This window comes from Alosa sapidissima, chromosome 1 (genome assembly GCF_018492685.1).
Source record: "Alosa sapidissima isolate fAloSap1 chromosome 1, fAloSap1.pri, whole genome shotgun sequence".
Taxonomy (NCBI): Eukaryota; Metazoa; Chordata; class Actinopteri; order Clupeiformes; family Clupeidae; genus Alosa; species Alosa sapidissima.
Genome location: NC_055957.1, coordinates 34137808 through 34153431, shown reverse-complemented (window position 1 = coordinate 34153431; position 15624 = coordinate 34137808). Strand labels below are relative to the sequence as shown.

Sequence of the window (15624 nt, the reverse complement as noted above, 5' to 3'; positions counted from 1 at the left end):
CTTCTATAGGTGACACAGTTATCTTCTATAGGTGATCAGTCCCAATACACAGGTATCTTCTATAGGTGATCAGTCCCAATACACAGTTATCTTTCATAGGTGATCAGTCCCAATACACAGTTATCTTGATCAGTCCCAATACACAGTTATGTTCTAAAGGTGATCAGTCCCAATATCCCTATATCTTCCCTTTCAAGAGAGTTCCATTATCAGCATCATAGTTGGCCCCACAAGGCTTCCGTTTTAACATTCCATATGTTATCTTAATGCAGAGGAAGTAGATTGGGAACCAAATAGAACGGTCAAGCATTGTTTTTGTTTTTATTGTTGAAAGGGTCTATAGGTAATCAGTCCCAATACATAGATATTCAATAGGTAATGCATATCTCACAAAAAGATTGTATTGCATGTCTCCATGGTGGTGGGCAGTTCTCATATGACTGCTATTTATGTCATGGTCCTTTTGATGCTGTTTATATTGAGAATAAATGCATGTACTGTGTGCAATAAATGTGTTGATATTGGAATATGCTCCTTCTCAGCATATTTTACTGTGATGTTCTAGCCTCCATTGTAATTGTCCTAGCATACGACTAGTGGATTGCTTTTGAATGCTACTCTATGTCACTTTGTCTGGCTTTGGCTTTGGAATTACGATGACACACAGGAAAAATATTAATGGACCAGCCTGATGATGTGGGTTGAAATGGAACTAATCACACTAGATCCTACCAACATACACACATTAACCTGGCTTATTTCTGATTGGTACCAATTACTTGTGTACTACTGTTAGATCAAATAGTATATTTTTGTGAAGTCCCATTGAAAGGTAGTTGTGTCATAGCTGCGTCTCGATGAAGCCCCCTGGTGTTGTCTGTGTACTCGGCGGGGTTGGCTGAGCCATGCGGGGAGGATGGTCATGAGTGGTGTTGGCAGGGCTACTGGATGTCCGGCTCTGGGGCCTTTGAAAGGAGGAACTGGGACTGCGAGACGGGCATCCGGATGCCTGGCATCCAAGGACGTGCCCAAGGGACGAGGAACAGGGCTTCTCTGTTATACTCATCCTTCTCTCTCTCTCTCTCTCTCTCTCTCTCTCTCTCTCTCTCTCTCTCCTCTCTCTCTCTCTCTCTCTCTCTCTCTCTCTCTCTCTCTCTCTCTCTAAACTGCCTACACACACAAACACAGAGAAAGAGAGACACACAGGCAGACACATACACACACACACACACACACACACACACACACACACACACACACAAATGTACACTGAGAAACCTGCAGGTGTCCCAAGTGCGGATGTGTGGCAAGGGAACATTACATACACACGCACCCAGCCGAGTTTAGGCTAAGAAGTCTCTCTCTCTCCCTCTCTCTCTCTCCATCTCTCTCTCCTGTCTGATGAGCAAGGACAATGTCCACCATTCAGCCTTTCCTGTGTCATTCCAGTAAAATCACTGTGTAATGACGCTTGAAACGGTGGGAGTCGGACACTGGGGTGGCGTTTGTTTCTCTTTCTCTTCTGGTTACTCTAAATGGCGCTGGCTGGGCCACCACAGCTGGCCGTGCGTGTTTGGAGTCGGCCAGGGGTCCACTGACCGTTTGAGGGCCTGCAGATGAGCACTGCAGCTGGCCCGTGAGCTTTGATCACCACCGTTCTTGTGCACCATGTGCACTTCCCAGACATGCGTACAGCATTTCGTTTTCCACCACTGTGCTGTTTCCATTGCTGTGTGTTATCCCATAGCCTGACATAGTCAGACTTGATTCTATTCAGAATTTGAGTCTGGTGTCAGTCCATTTGGATTTGATTATGGGACGTGTTTCAGCCAATACAGAGGGAAAATGCCTCTACACACAATTGGACAGACCTAAGCAATCAGAGCAACAACATGTGAATTCTGTAGGGAGAACAGCCATAAACATCCTTCTTCTCGACAAATGCCTTAATCAATACCTTGTAGATGTGATGGCGAAATCTAAACATCTGTCGGAACGTTGCCTATTACCGCCCTCTTACGTGTACAGTATGTGTCACTTAATATTCATTTCTATACAAACCAAGACGGCGGATTCCTTAAGAAATGCAAGCACCCACACCATAAGTGTATCTAAATTAGCTATGTACCATGACTCTGCTGTAAACAGTGTAAGGCTGCGTGTACAAATCCGCTTGGAGCTCCAGTGGAATTTTGATTTCGCAACGAGAATTCTCAGTCTAACCGTTGATGTGCTGTGTGAGTGGGTGGCAATAGGGCACCCACCAGCCCAGCACCAAACTCCGAGCATGGTGAACAAAATCGGATTTTGAAGGCAGTAAATGCTCCCGTTTAGAACCAAACCAGATTTTGTTCAAATCTACACACCTATGGCTACTGAAAAATGTAAGGTCCCTTTATCAAATGTTATTTTGAAGTATTGTTTTAGAATTTTCGAACGAAAGGGGCAGTAGTTGGTGCTTTTACTATAGCTTCTCTAGTGGTCATCATCGTATAAAGCCCGCCCAGATGATTTGATTGGTGCAAATCACTGGTTCTGGCATAGAGGCTTCCTAATGGAGCAACTCCAGACCGAATTTCCCAGACTCAATTTTTGTGGGCAGGGTGAATTCAGGCTAGCTTCCAGGCTAGTTATGCCAGGGTTTTGGAGAGGTGGACATGGCTTGCATATACCACTCAGAAACCTTCAGATGAGCTTTACCCTCGGAATATTTAACATATTTTCTTCCTCTGTTTTGTCTTTCTTGTGAATATGGCATTCCTGCAAAATGCTTGCATGTCTCTTTCTGGCTTTCAGAGGAAGACCATTTCTATTTCTTGTCAGACAGAGAGAGAGAGAGGCAGGCGTGTATTTTAGCACCTTGTTGCGGTTAAAAGGACACGGCAGCTTCAGGAGCAGAGAGACGGTGGTGACACACTCTTGGGAGGAAGTGAAGACGGGCACCACCCAGAAAGCCGAGAGCACGGAGGCCTAGTCATATCTAGTCATATCCTTACACACGCACACACACACAGAACCCAACACTTACCGTAAACACATACATTCTTTACTGCAATGTACACTGAGCTGCATAGAGTAATGAAACCACACACTTTATTATGCCCTTTGCATGAGCAGCCATTGGACATGCATTCCCTGTTCTTAGCACTGCAGGCCTGTGTTGAGCAAGCGTTGGACATGCGTTCCCTGTTCTTAGCACTGCAGGCCTGTGTTGAGCAGGCGTTGGACATGCGTTCCCTGTTCTTAGTACTACAGGCCTGTGTTGAGCAGGAGTTGGACATGCGTTCCCTGTTCTTAGTTTTGGGTTCACTTAGGGTTGAGAGAGAACTAGGTCAGTAAGGTTCAATTCTGTGGGATGTCCCTCCATTGAAGAATTATGTATGAAATGGCCATTTCTGGACAGCTGCAACAGAGTTTTGCAACTTTTAATGCGTAATGCATAAAAGGTCATTTTGCTGGGCAGGGTCCATTGGTAGTGTCCAGTGAGATATGATAACTGTTGCAGATCTCCTATGAGAGGAGGCAGGGAGGAGTGATGGCAGGATGGGCTGAGTGATGGCCCCCACTGGTCCCCTCCCTGCAGCTGGCCAACAGCACGGACTCTTCCTTCTGTCTTTTCCACCCTTTTTCTTTCTTGCTTTGTCTTTTTCCTGTGTCCTGTGTCCTGTGTCTTGAACAAAAGTCACATGTTGATGGTTAGGTTATGTTGTGTTGTGTTGTGTTGTGCTGTGCTGTGCAGACCTGAACTGAGCTGTGCTGTGCACCACCACTCACACTGACCTCTGGCCACATAATAGGTGTGTTGCTTCATCCTTCCCTTTTCTCTTGCTTTTCATTCTCTTCTTCCAAGTCTCTCTCTCTCTCTCCCCTCTTCTCTCTCCCCTCCTCTCTCTCTCTCTCTCTCTCTCTCTCTCTCTCTCTCTTCTGTCTCAGTGTCTAAGAGGGGAGATTTGGTACTTTGAGTGTTTAAGCGTCTTGGCCAAGGGCCCCTAAATCCCTGGTGACTGGTGCTCTTTAGCGTTTCCACCTGGTTGTAAACCAACACGGCTGGGTGTTCCCACTCCGCACTGGTCCTCCTGTCTGACCACTGCCCACCAGCCTGCAGTGAACACCCTGCCCTGGGGGGCGGAGGTCAACTCGGGGTCACATGGCAAGTACGCTCGAAGCGACACCCAGCCCAGGCGGGGCCCACCATCTCGCAGTTGACCCGTGACCTCGCGCGCATCACAAAGCCTTTGAAGTCTGGCATGGTGACCTTGACCTTCACGGGCAGGTTTGAACAGCTCTGGCTGCTGCACACGCCTACACACACACGCACGCACACACACACACACACACACACACACACACACACACACACACACACACACAAACACACAAACACACACACAGTGCTACAAGGGAGTGCTGATTAGAAAAGCATGTTCATTCCTGAGGAAGCAATACCTGCCAGCTTCTTCTCACTGGGAGCAAGAGGAGTACTTCCACTCAGAGAGGTGAACAGGGGGGAAGGGAGGTGGAATGCTTTAACCTTTCCTGAAAACACTCTTGGGGTCCTGCTGCTGCTACTGGTGTGTGTGTGTGTGTGTGTGTGTGTGTGTGTGAGAAAAATGAAAGAGCACACGCATGTGCTAGTGTTACATGGAGAGATGTTGGGTGTAGTGCACTACATATCTCGACACACCCGCACACTCTCTGGCTCCGCCACACACACACACACACACACACACACACACACACACACACACACACACACACACACACACTGTCTCGGTCTGCACTCCCCACCCCCACCCCCACCCGCCTCCTCTCAAATTCACATCAGTCGCCCCGTCGGAATGAGGAGCGAGACGCCATTGGAGATCATGATCCATGCTGAGCCCGCTAAGTGAGCTGGAGCGCGAGAGCCCTGTGGACTCTATGGCCGGTTGTTCGTTCTTCGGTCTCGTTCTTCTATCCTCCTGCTCAACTTCGCTGAAGGAAAGAAGGAATGTAATGACAGAGAAAGAAAGAATTTATCAGTCAGTCTATCTCCCGTGCACTTGATCAGCCAGATTGTCTCCAGTATTTCCAGATTTATTTTAAGCTTTCCTGAGAGTTGAATTTACTGGAATGTTCTAGCGTTTTCTTCTCAATTGACATCACTCAAATACATATTTTGATATATTAGGCATGGCATACACACACACACACACACACACACACACACACACACACACACACACACACAGACACCTTCTGTTCTTCCTTTCCATCGGTCCTGGGGTTTTTTTCCACTTGTAAAAACTTGGTCTGTTTTTGATGTATCTGTTTCTAATGAAGAACGATTTTTTTGTGATTTCTGGACGCTTCCAGGAAATATTGACGGTTATTATACTGGAGGGAGCAATGGTAAGCCTACTCCACCTGTTCCTATGTCAACCTTGGCCTTGTGAAAATGTCAGTCATTGAGATGGGCTGAGGGGACGGATAGTGAGGACTCTAAAGAGGTCAGCAAGCCGAGCGGGAGTCCGATTTGAACCAGCCCATCTGCACAATTGATACTTCTGACCGTTTGAGCTGTGTAACATGATAGTCTTGTACTTGATCTTTCAACCTTTGCAGTACTTTCTCAAGTCCTGTTGCTGTCGTCTTTTCCAGTTTCCTAGCACTTCTTATTCGTTCAGTTGCTGTCTGAGGTTTCGTAACACTGGGTTTAACTTTGTTTATTTGTCCCCCCTCCCTTCTTCTTTTTCTAGAATTGTCCGTGAATATCTCAGTGGAGCGCCGTTCTCCGCCTATCAGGAGTCCATCTATTTCTCCCGCTTCCTGCAGTGGAAGTGGCTGGAGAGGTGACGCCATCTTTGCTTTAACTTCTCTCTTATTGGATCAGAACCAGGAACTACATCACAATGGAACCGCAGTGATTGGTTCACAATTATTCACTGCATTTATTAGTCATGAAGCCATTGTTAACTGATTCACAACCACCACACAACCTCAGGTGGAGTCTGCGGTTCCAATCCCATGTATTTTGTCACCAAATTGCCACTGCCGCAGTCGTATGTTAGTGCTTGTGCTCAGAAACACTCTAGTGTTAGCAGGCTGCAAACAGTCCTTGCGGAATATGAAACAAACAGAGAGGCGTTGTCCGAGCCAGAAGCAATCCCAGCCAATGAACACGTTGCTTCAGTAGCTCCAAAGTGGGGGAAGTGATTTAATTGACTGGTTAGCTCAATTTGTCCACAACCTCTTGCAAAATTGAATCGCAGACTCTGCCTTTAAGGAAACATGTCATCTTTCATTTTTTGATCCACAATATAACTTCTGACAGATCTGTTTGGCTGCTCAGTTGTTTTTCAGTCTGTGTACTTCATTAATTTTCAATGCACCAGACCTCAACATAATGAAACATATTTTTCTCCCAAAGCAGAGAGAACATTGGCTTTGCTTGATAAGGAAACACATTTATTAAAAGGGTTGTTCCAATTGCTGTTGTCATATAACTGTGGCAAATAAATGTTTTGCGTAGACTCTCATCATGCACTGAAATATGGCAAGCTGCCTCAAATGTCCAAATCAATACTGAGCTGGTGTGTGTGTGTGTGTGTGTGTGTGTGTGTGTGTGTGTGTGTGTGTGTGTGTGTGTGTGTGTGTGTGTGTGTGTGTGTGTGTGTGTGTCTGTGTGTGTGTCTGTGTGTGTGTGTGTGTGTGTGTGTGTGTTGTCTATCACATTGTCTATCAAGGTTCATCTTTGTAATGTTCCATTCCATTTTGTCTGTGCAGGCAACCTGTAACCAAAAATACCTTCAGACATTACAGAGTACTAGGAAAAGGTGGATTTGGTGAGGTATGTATGCTGGAACCTTTTTTCCCTGATGTTAGACCATACAATGTATTACTATTATGTGGTATTACTACTAGTTTGATTCTGTGATATATGACACAAGAGAACATTTTTGTTTGCTAACTTAAGACATCATAGCATGGCCAGATTATGGAGTATTTTTTTAATAAGATAGTCCTTTACAATACACTGGCATGTGAAGTTGTTGTATTGAAGAGTGAGTTGTCCATTATTTGTGCAGACATTGCAAAAAAATGCATTTATCTTTAGAATATCAATCATCTTTAGCAATCTGTGGTGTTCATGCATTAATCTGCAATGAGGAATCTGTCTGTCTGTCTGTAGGTGTGTGCCTGTCAAGTGCGAGCCACTGGTAAGATGTACGCCTGTAAAAAGCTGGAAAAGAAACGAGTAAAGAAGAGAAAAGGTGAAGCCATGGCATTAAACGAAAAGCGCATTTTAGAAAAAGTTAACAGTAGTTTTGTAGTAAGTACTACCCTTTTTTTCTTCCCTCAATCCAACCTGTATCTCTGTCTCTTGTCTGTGTTGTGTTTCTGTATGTGTGTGAGTGTGTGAGTGCTTTTGTGGCTGTGTTGCACTTATTATGCTCAGCCTGTGTGTGTGTGTGTGTGTGTGTGTGTGATTTGCGATGCAAATGTGTGTGTGTGATGCTAATGTGTTGCTGTTTTGTGTGATGCATTGTTTGTGTTTACCGTATTAAGTCCTCACTCGATTTCACCGGATGAAAAGATAGCAGGCTGACAAAACTGTGACTGCACACAACACAGGATGCCATATGGTAGTGCACTGCACAACATTCATCTTTCTTGTTCAAGGGCTTCCATTTAGTGCATCTCCCTAGCCTAGGCCAGACCCCTGCTTTAGCTCTCCTGCTAGTCTGATGTCCATATAGCTTTGCATACCGGAGCATGGGAACAGGCCAGGGGCAGCACAGTGTTGATTTCTCATCAGTCATCAGGCCGAATCATGGGTGTCTTTCTCTTTTTGTCAGTTTTTTTTTCTATCTCTCCTCCCCTCTCCTCCCTCTCACTCTTCCAGGCCTCCCTTGAAAAAGAGATTTAGGATCTCACTGGGACTCACCTGGTAAAAATAGGATGAATAAAAAATCTAATAAAAATACCAAAACAAACCTCTGTGATGATCAATTCTCTCTCCCACTATCTCCTTTCCCTGTGAGAGTTCTTTCTCACTCTTTTCCAGCTCCTTTTCCAGCTCTTTTTGGTTTGTTGGTTGTATTTGATTGGTGTTCCTGGTATTGTGTAGATCCAGTGGTTACTGTGATTATTTTTCCGTTTGGTTTGAGACTGTGTTTAATCACATGTGGCTTGATGTGTACCTGCCACTCTGGGAGCTCAATTACCCTTCCACAGTGTGTATGTGTGCAGGTGCTGTGTTGGGTTCAGAGTGATCCTGCGTCTGCCACTGCTCTCTCCTGCATTAACATGCTCACTTCATCACTGAAGTGGACCTGCTCACACACATACCAACATTTCACAGTGTACTTTTTAGATCATAGTAAGTGTGTGTGTGTGTGTGTGTGTGTGGTCTTTTTGATGTGTGTCTGTGTGTGTGGGCGTGCTTTTGTAGAATGTGTAATGTACTTGGGTGCTAGTGCTTGTGTGTGTGTGTGTGTGTGTGTGTGTGTGTGTATGCCAGAGGCATAGAAGATAGCTCCTTATAAGCTACTCAACGTATGAGAAGGGCCCTGTTGCCTAGCAACACTGACCAAACAGAGGTAGAGAGTAGAGTCAAGTGCTCTATGACTTCCCCTCTATTCTCTCTCTCTCTCTCTCACTCACTCACTCACTCACTCACTCACTCACTCACTCACTCACTCACTCACTCACTCACTCACTCACTCACTCACTCACTCACTCACTCACTCACTCACTCACTCTCACACACTCGCACACACACACACACACACACACACACACACACACACACACACACACACACACACATTATCTCTCTTTTTTTCATCCTCTATCTGTTTATACATAGTGATGGAGGGCCTCCACAGAAAGGCTAACCTGCCTGTGTCCATTTTGACCGTATGAGACTTCCCAGATTGGCCTGCAATGGCATGTAGATGCAGTGTGTGTGGTTCAGGTGAGACCATGCAGTATCCACTACAGTCATGTGATTGCCAGGAGCCATTTTGAGTGGTCTCCCCTGAAAAACCTGACTCAGAGAGAGAGAGATAGATAGATAGATAGATAGATAGATAGATAGATAGATAGAGGGGGAGGGAGATGGAGAGAGAGAGACTTGATGGTGCACAGAAAATTCACTCTCAAGTTAATAATGGAATGAAAAGAGGAGGAGAGGATAAGGCTTTCTTTCTTTCTGTCTCTCTCACCTCTCTCTCTCATCTCTCTCTCTCAATATTTAAATTATCTTATTTCAGACAGATTTTTTGTTTGCTGAAGATGTTGAATCTTAGTAAAAATTCCAACCATCTTCATAGCAGACCTAAACCATTAGCGGCCGGTCCTTCCACACACATTGTTCCAGAAGCAGCCGGAGTGGTGTTTTAACAGGTGGGGCAAGGCTGCTCTGGCCTGAGTCTGAGTGAAGCCGCTTAGAGCTACAGTAGTTAGTTTGATTTATTTGATCGTGTGTGGAGGCTCGCGGCGGAGTCTTTCGTTTTATCTTTTGTACGCGGCTCATGTTCTGGCCCCTGCGACGTCGCCCAGGCATGCTGGCCTCTTAAGTCAGGTCGGGCAGCGCGTGCTGTTCTAGTGGACAGTTTTTCCGTTTTGGGAGAGTGGGAAAGAGGCCTTGTGTTCACCGTTAATGACCTAGCACGTTTTTTCCAGACGTGACAGCTCTCCCCTACTCCCCCACCCCGCCAACACAAACAGACGTGCACGCGCACACACACACACACACACACACACACACACACACATTCATATGGTTGCACTCTCTACCCCGAGGAATTTTCCTTCATTTCTCACAGCTGGTTTTCCATGATTGCTATCATCAGTGAAGTCTCTGCTCGCTGCTGTAGTAGTGAAGGAACATATGGGAGTCCTCCCTGCAGGAGCCATGTCCTGGAACTAAATAAACGCTGATGTCCTCAGTGTCACTGACCCTGTGTGTGTGTATGTGTGTGTGTGTGTGTGTGTGTGTCTGTGTGTAACTGAAAGAGATAAAATGCATGTGAGAGATGTGTGTGTGTCCAAAAGAAGCATTATATGAGTGTTTGTGTGTGTGTGTCAGAGCAGAATGTGTGTGCATGTGTCAGTGTGTGTGTGTCAGCTTTGTCCTTGCTGTGGAGTGTTATTAGTGTGTGATAGGGCTGTGATTGACCTCATAAATGTTCTTGCCCATCTAGTAGCCTTGGCTTCATATTGCATAAGTCTTGTGTAATATAGCCAGTTGAATAATGTGTTCCTGTGTATTTATTCCCTGTAGTTGTTTGTGGCAGTCTCTCTTGACATCTGATTATGTGATCATCAATTTGTATTCCTTTGATTGTTTCTGAAAAGCCATTCACATTCATGCCAAATACTACCGAAAGCCATTAGTAATCTTATGACTGTTAAACACAATAAGGGTTCAACACAATAAGAGTTCAACACAATAAGTAGCCCATCTAGTAACACCTGTAGCACGTCACCCTCTGCTATCGCAGTGTTTTGCAGCCAAGAGGGTTTCCTGTGTTTGTCATGTGTCTGTGTTTGTCATTTGTCAGTTGTTTATACGTGCATTGCCCCTGACTTTGCAATTAAGCAAATATCCCTCCATTGTTTACGCTGTACTTTGTTATGCCCTCGTGGTTACGATGGTTCAATAGCTGAAAGCCAAAGTTTCCTCGTGAAGTTATGAACACAGTTCTGTCTGTCTCTCTCTCTCTCTCTTTCTTTGTCTCACATCTTCCACCAACCCCCCTTCTCCCTGTCTCTCCCCCAGGTTAGTTTAGCGTATGCCTATGAAACCAAGGATGCTCTTTGTCTAGTTTTGACCATAATGAACGGCGGCGATCTGAAGTTCCATATCTACAACATGGGCAACTCAGGCTTCGACGAGCAGCGTGCCATCTTCTATGCCGCCGAGATCTGCTGTGGCTTGGAGGATCTGCACCGGGAGAGGATTATCTACAGGTGCTTACACACGTGTGTGTGTGTGTGTGTGTGTGTGTGTGTGTGAGAGAGAGAGATGGAGAGTTTCATCTGCCAATAATTTACACACTCTTTAAAACAAATGTGTTGTGTTGTTTTTAACACATCTCTATGTCCAGATAGGGACAACACAGTTTGTGTTGTTTCCAAGACATTCGTTTTAAGAGTGTAGTCAGCGATATAACTGTGTCCGTGTGTGGCTCTGCCATTGCTGTAATCAGACTGGTAGTGGACCCATCCCAAATGAGAGCAGCATCTTTTAGTCTTCCCCTCACTAGATTCTCTCTCTCCGCTAGCAGTGCTGCATTCTAATTGATAACAGGCTAAAAACAGAACCTTTGCAAAATATACTACTCTTTTAATGATGGTGAACAGTGCAGGAAGGCTATTTTTAGCATGATACAGAGCGGTTGCCTGTATTTATATATGCATATATACCATGTACTCTCTTGCACATGCAATATTGTACATCAATATGTATGTACACCATCGCCATAGCAGCCAGGCATTCATAGGAGCTGAGCTGGTGGGGCTCTCTGAGTTGTTATCATCTCCTCCTGCGGGTTGTCACAGAAGCTGGGCCTCATATAGTGGCCGTAACATAAACATTTGGGTTCCACGCCTGTTTCTGTGGGGTGGACAAGAGGCTTTACTCCTCTGCGTTTCTCTCTGTCTACTACTTGTTTTCTGGCTCCTTGCAAATGGGGTCTCAGCACATGCATTAACGTATAAACAACTGACTTTTGTGATGGACCCTCTATACTATAGTATGCCCTATGATATCCTTTGGGAAAAAATATTTTGTAGTGTTTGTACTGCTTCAAATTGGGCACTTTAACTTTAACAGTATTAGTGTATATATCAGTATATCAGTGTAACTATATTCTGCGAGTCAATCTTGCGGCCCCTTTTTGTATTTGCACAGAACAGTATTAGGATTTCTAGTGAAATGGACCAATGAAGTGGATGTCTGATCTATTCTTTAAACAAAATAAATCAGACTATGTTGCCTAGAGGCAACACCATAGCATAAAGGGTCGGGTATGGATATGTTTTTGTAGCAACAGTATTGTATTGCTATTCTGCTTTTTATTTGAACAGGATGTTTATGAATGTGAATACACTGAACTCAAATCCTGAAAAGCATTACCAAACTTGGTTTAATTATTATTATTCTCAATGTGTAGAAATACAGACATTATACAGAAACCAACCAAACTTGTTTTTATTCACCTGCAGAGATTTGAAGCCTGAGAATATCCTACTAGATGACCGTGGTAAGTTCTCTATTAATTAAACTTCTAGCAACATATTTTTTCTATAAACTTGCAAAGGCGAGTTTGCGGGATCCATAAAGTAACTCCTTCATGGTACAACATGCACTGCCACAGAGGCCAATAAACAACCAAGCCTACCTAATGGCCTCCTTACACCAAAGAACTTTGACAAGATTTGGGAAAGATTCTTGAAAGATTGGAGTCTTTTGAGTAAAGCTTGAATGGGGGGCATTAGTTAAAAGACTACAATCTTTCAAGAATCTTTCCCAAATCTTGTCAAAGTTGTTTGGTGTAAGGTGGCCATTAAATTGCACAACAGGAGGTGAGACAACAACAATACACAACTGACTGGTGGCAGTCGCAAACGCGCTGCCTGTTGCACCTGGGATCTGTAAAGGTCCTCCTTCATGGTACACCATGTGCTAGTAGCTTGAATGCCTAACCAAAGGACCGTGTAGGGGAAAAAACACATCAATAACAGAGCAGTCTTTGTGCGCAGTCTTTCGTAATTTAGCAAAACACCTTCCTTCACTGGTGTTTTGCTGAATTAGGCCCACAGCACCCCAAGAAGGCTCCACAATACGTAGTGTCGGTCATCCCTAACCCACCCCATTCTACATGGGTTGGGACTAGGGCTGTCAAAATAACTGATTAATTTCGATTAATTAATTTGAGAAAAAATAACTGATTAAAAAAAATAACGCAGATTGATCTATTCCGTATGACCTTTGACCCCGAGCCATTCTAGTCAGTAACCATTAGACTGTAAAATGAAGGAGAGAGAAGAAAATGTGCTGCCTAGATCATTGATTGGAACATTTACTTTAAAAAAAAAAAAACGGCCTGATGTTGATAAAAATAAAGTGTTGATTAAAATAAAGCCCTCTGCAATGTCTGCAGCAAGGAATTTGCATATCACCGGAGTTTGTCAACTCTAAAGTCGCACATCAATGCAAAGAAATAGTGTTGACATTCAAGGGAGTGTTAAATTATTTTCATTGTGTCCCCTGGGTTATATCTGTGGCCTGAAATGCCTGTATGAAAAAAAAACTTCTTCCCGAAGCACTTTTGAATTGATTTCCTCAGCATATTACGTCATATCATAGATTATTATGGCCATTATTTGAACAGTGAAAATAATAATGAAAGAGGTTTTGAACTTTAATGTCACTAATGCTGATTATTCAATGATTCATTTGAATTTAAATATTTAAAATATATTCACAGCATAAATTATATATGCGATTAATTTAGATTAATTAATTACAGAGTATGTAATTAATTTGATTAATTTTTTTAATCGATTGACAGCCCTAGTTGGGACATGTTACAAACAGAGACATCAACAAATACTACTCCAGAAAAACACATGTTCACATATTTCTGAGGCAATTCAGGTCATAACATGACCCCAAGTAGCCTGTGAGCATGTCAGTCATAACCATTGCCTTTTCAGCAGCCTCAGACAAGTCCTTAGCTCTTTTCAGTGATCGTCCTCCAAATCCCAAATCTAAGTGAAGTGTTCTGGTTGAGTTTGTTTCAAAGCTTCTTACACCTATTTTCACTGGTCTTATGTGTGCTTGCCAGTCTTGTTCCCTCCTTGGTTTTGTAATCAGTTCTGCCCACTTTAACTTTTCCTTTCAAAGGCTTCCTCCATTGCATCTTCAAAGGAAATAGTTAGCTCAACGAAGTAAATGTGCTCACACTCGGAATACAACACTAAAGTAGTCACAACAATACACCATGGAACTAACAGTTGCCTTCCGATATCCACCAGGAGTTTCCAATCCTGTGTTTTGTCCATCTTCCTGTATTGCTTGGATTTGCCTGCTGGCCACTTTTCTGTGCCTCTTGCACAAAATAAATTCCACTGTCCCTGTCACAAACCGGCAGAGTTAACCTCAACTCTCTTATTCTCAAGCAAGCACAGCAGTGATTATAAAACCCGATTAGGTCTCCAGGTGTAGCGGCCCTGGGTTAAACTAGTTTTACAACCGGACAGAATGTGCTTTTAAGAGCGATGGCCCGTACATAGCTTGCAGCTGCCTTCTTCACCAACCCATTAACTGAGGTTCTGTGTTCTGAGTTGGAAGAACATCGTAAGTGGCTCCTACGATGAATAAAGCATACATGGCCCATAGTGTTCTTCAGCTGATCTTCACAACATTCCACTTGTTCATCTGTTGCCCTGGTTTCACTTCAGACACCACTGTCAATTGTCTGGTTTCCTCCTCACGAACAAATGCAGCAGTTGCGACAAATTGGGGCAGTGGTAGTGTAGTGGCTAAGGATTTGGGCTAGCATGCAGTAGCCTGAAAAGTTGTGGGTTACACCGTTGTACCCTTGAGCAAAGCACTTAACCCCCAGTTGCTCTGGGGAGAATGACCCTTGTAATATGTAACATGTGTAAGTCACTTTGGATAAAAGTGTCTGCTAAATGAATACATGTAAATGTGGTTCCCCTTTGTCTCTTCTCCTCTGCTGTAGCCTTACTATGATTTCCAGTTAGCGCTTATCATTTCTGTGTCAGTAATGTGTCCAGCTCTAATCTGGCTATCCTCACTCAGCCTCTCTCTCTCGCTCTCTCTCTCTCTCTCTCTCTCTCTCTCTCGTGTGGTGGTCCTCCTCTCCTGTCCTCTCCTGCTGCAGGGCACATTCGGATCTCTGACCTCGGCCTGGCTGTCCAGATTCCAGAGGCAGAAACGATAAGGGGGAGGGTGGGCACGGTGGGCTACATGGGTAAGCCTTCCTCCAACTCCAACTCCCACACTGAGCAAACAACTCCGCTCAACATGGCTGCTAAGCTGTCTATAAAATATGTGCACTGGTTTAATTGAAATAGACATTTAATTTCCTTTCTTGAAAAAAGACACTTGTAGCTTGCAACATAATTACCATAAACAAATTACTTGACTTGGAATAAGTTGATCTTTGATCATTAGGCCTATTGTAGAATGCTACTCACTGCTATGTGTCAAGTGACAGAAGGCAACAACGTTTTGTACAAAGGAAGGAAGAGATATTTGTGAAGTGATATTTCAAGAAAGCTTTGTAGTGATGTTCGGCTTTTGCATTGCACCACAACATGTAGATGATTTAGCTGAGTGTTGGCCTGTGTATAGGTCGGGTGATCCACTCCTTCACTCCATTAGGGCACTATAGTGAAAACGTCTATGGTGATTATTCACTCCATAGGACATTATAGTGAAAACGTCTATGGTGATTATTCACTCCATAGGACACTATAGTGAAAACTTATATGGTGATTATTCACTCACTATACAGTGCACTATATTGTGGATGAGTGAATCTGCGAAAAGCAGGCTTGGTGATTGTTGTCTTTACCAATAGTCCTCCACTGTGCTGACTC

The 15624-nt window shown here is 44.0% G+C and overlaps 1 protein-coding gene across 3 annotated transcripts in view; it reads left to right on the top strand.

Moving 5' to 3' along the window:
- grk4 (G protein-coupled receptor kinase 4) overlaps window positions 1-15624 on the top strand; it is a 75969-nt gene that overhangs the window by 29775 nt on the left and 30570 nt on the right. For all 3 annotated transcript variants that reach the window (XR_006033629.1, XM_042101444.1, XM_042101431.1), the window contains exons 6-11: window positions 5739-5831; window positions 6766-6829; window positions 7172-7312; window positions 10769-10959; window positions 12217-12254; window positions 14904-14993. Coding sequence is in view for 2 of the 3 variants with exons in the window: in XM_042101444.1 (XP_041957378.1) it covers window positions 5739-5831; window positions 6766-6829; window positions 7172-7312; window positions 10769-10959; window positions 12217-12254; window positions 14904-14993 (617 nt within the window). In the remaining variant the exon portion in view is untranslated. The remainder of the gene's footprint in view (window positions 1-5738; window positions 5832-6765; window positions 6830-7171; window positions 7313-10768; window positions 10960-12216; window positions 12255-14903; window positions 14994-15624) is intronic.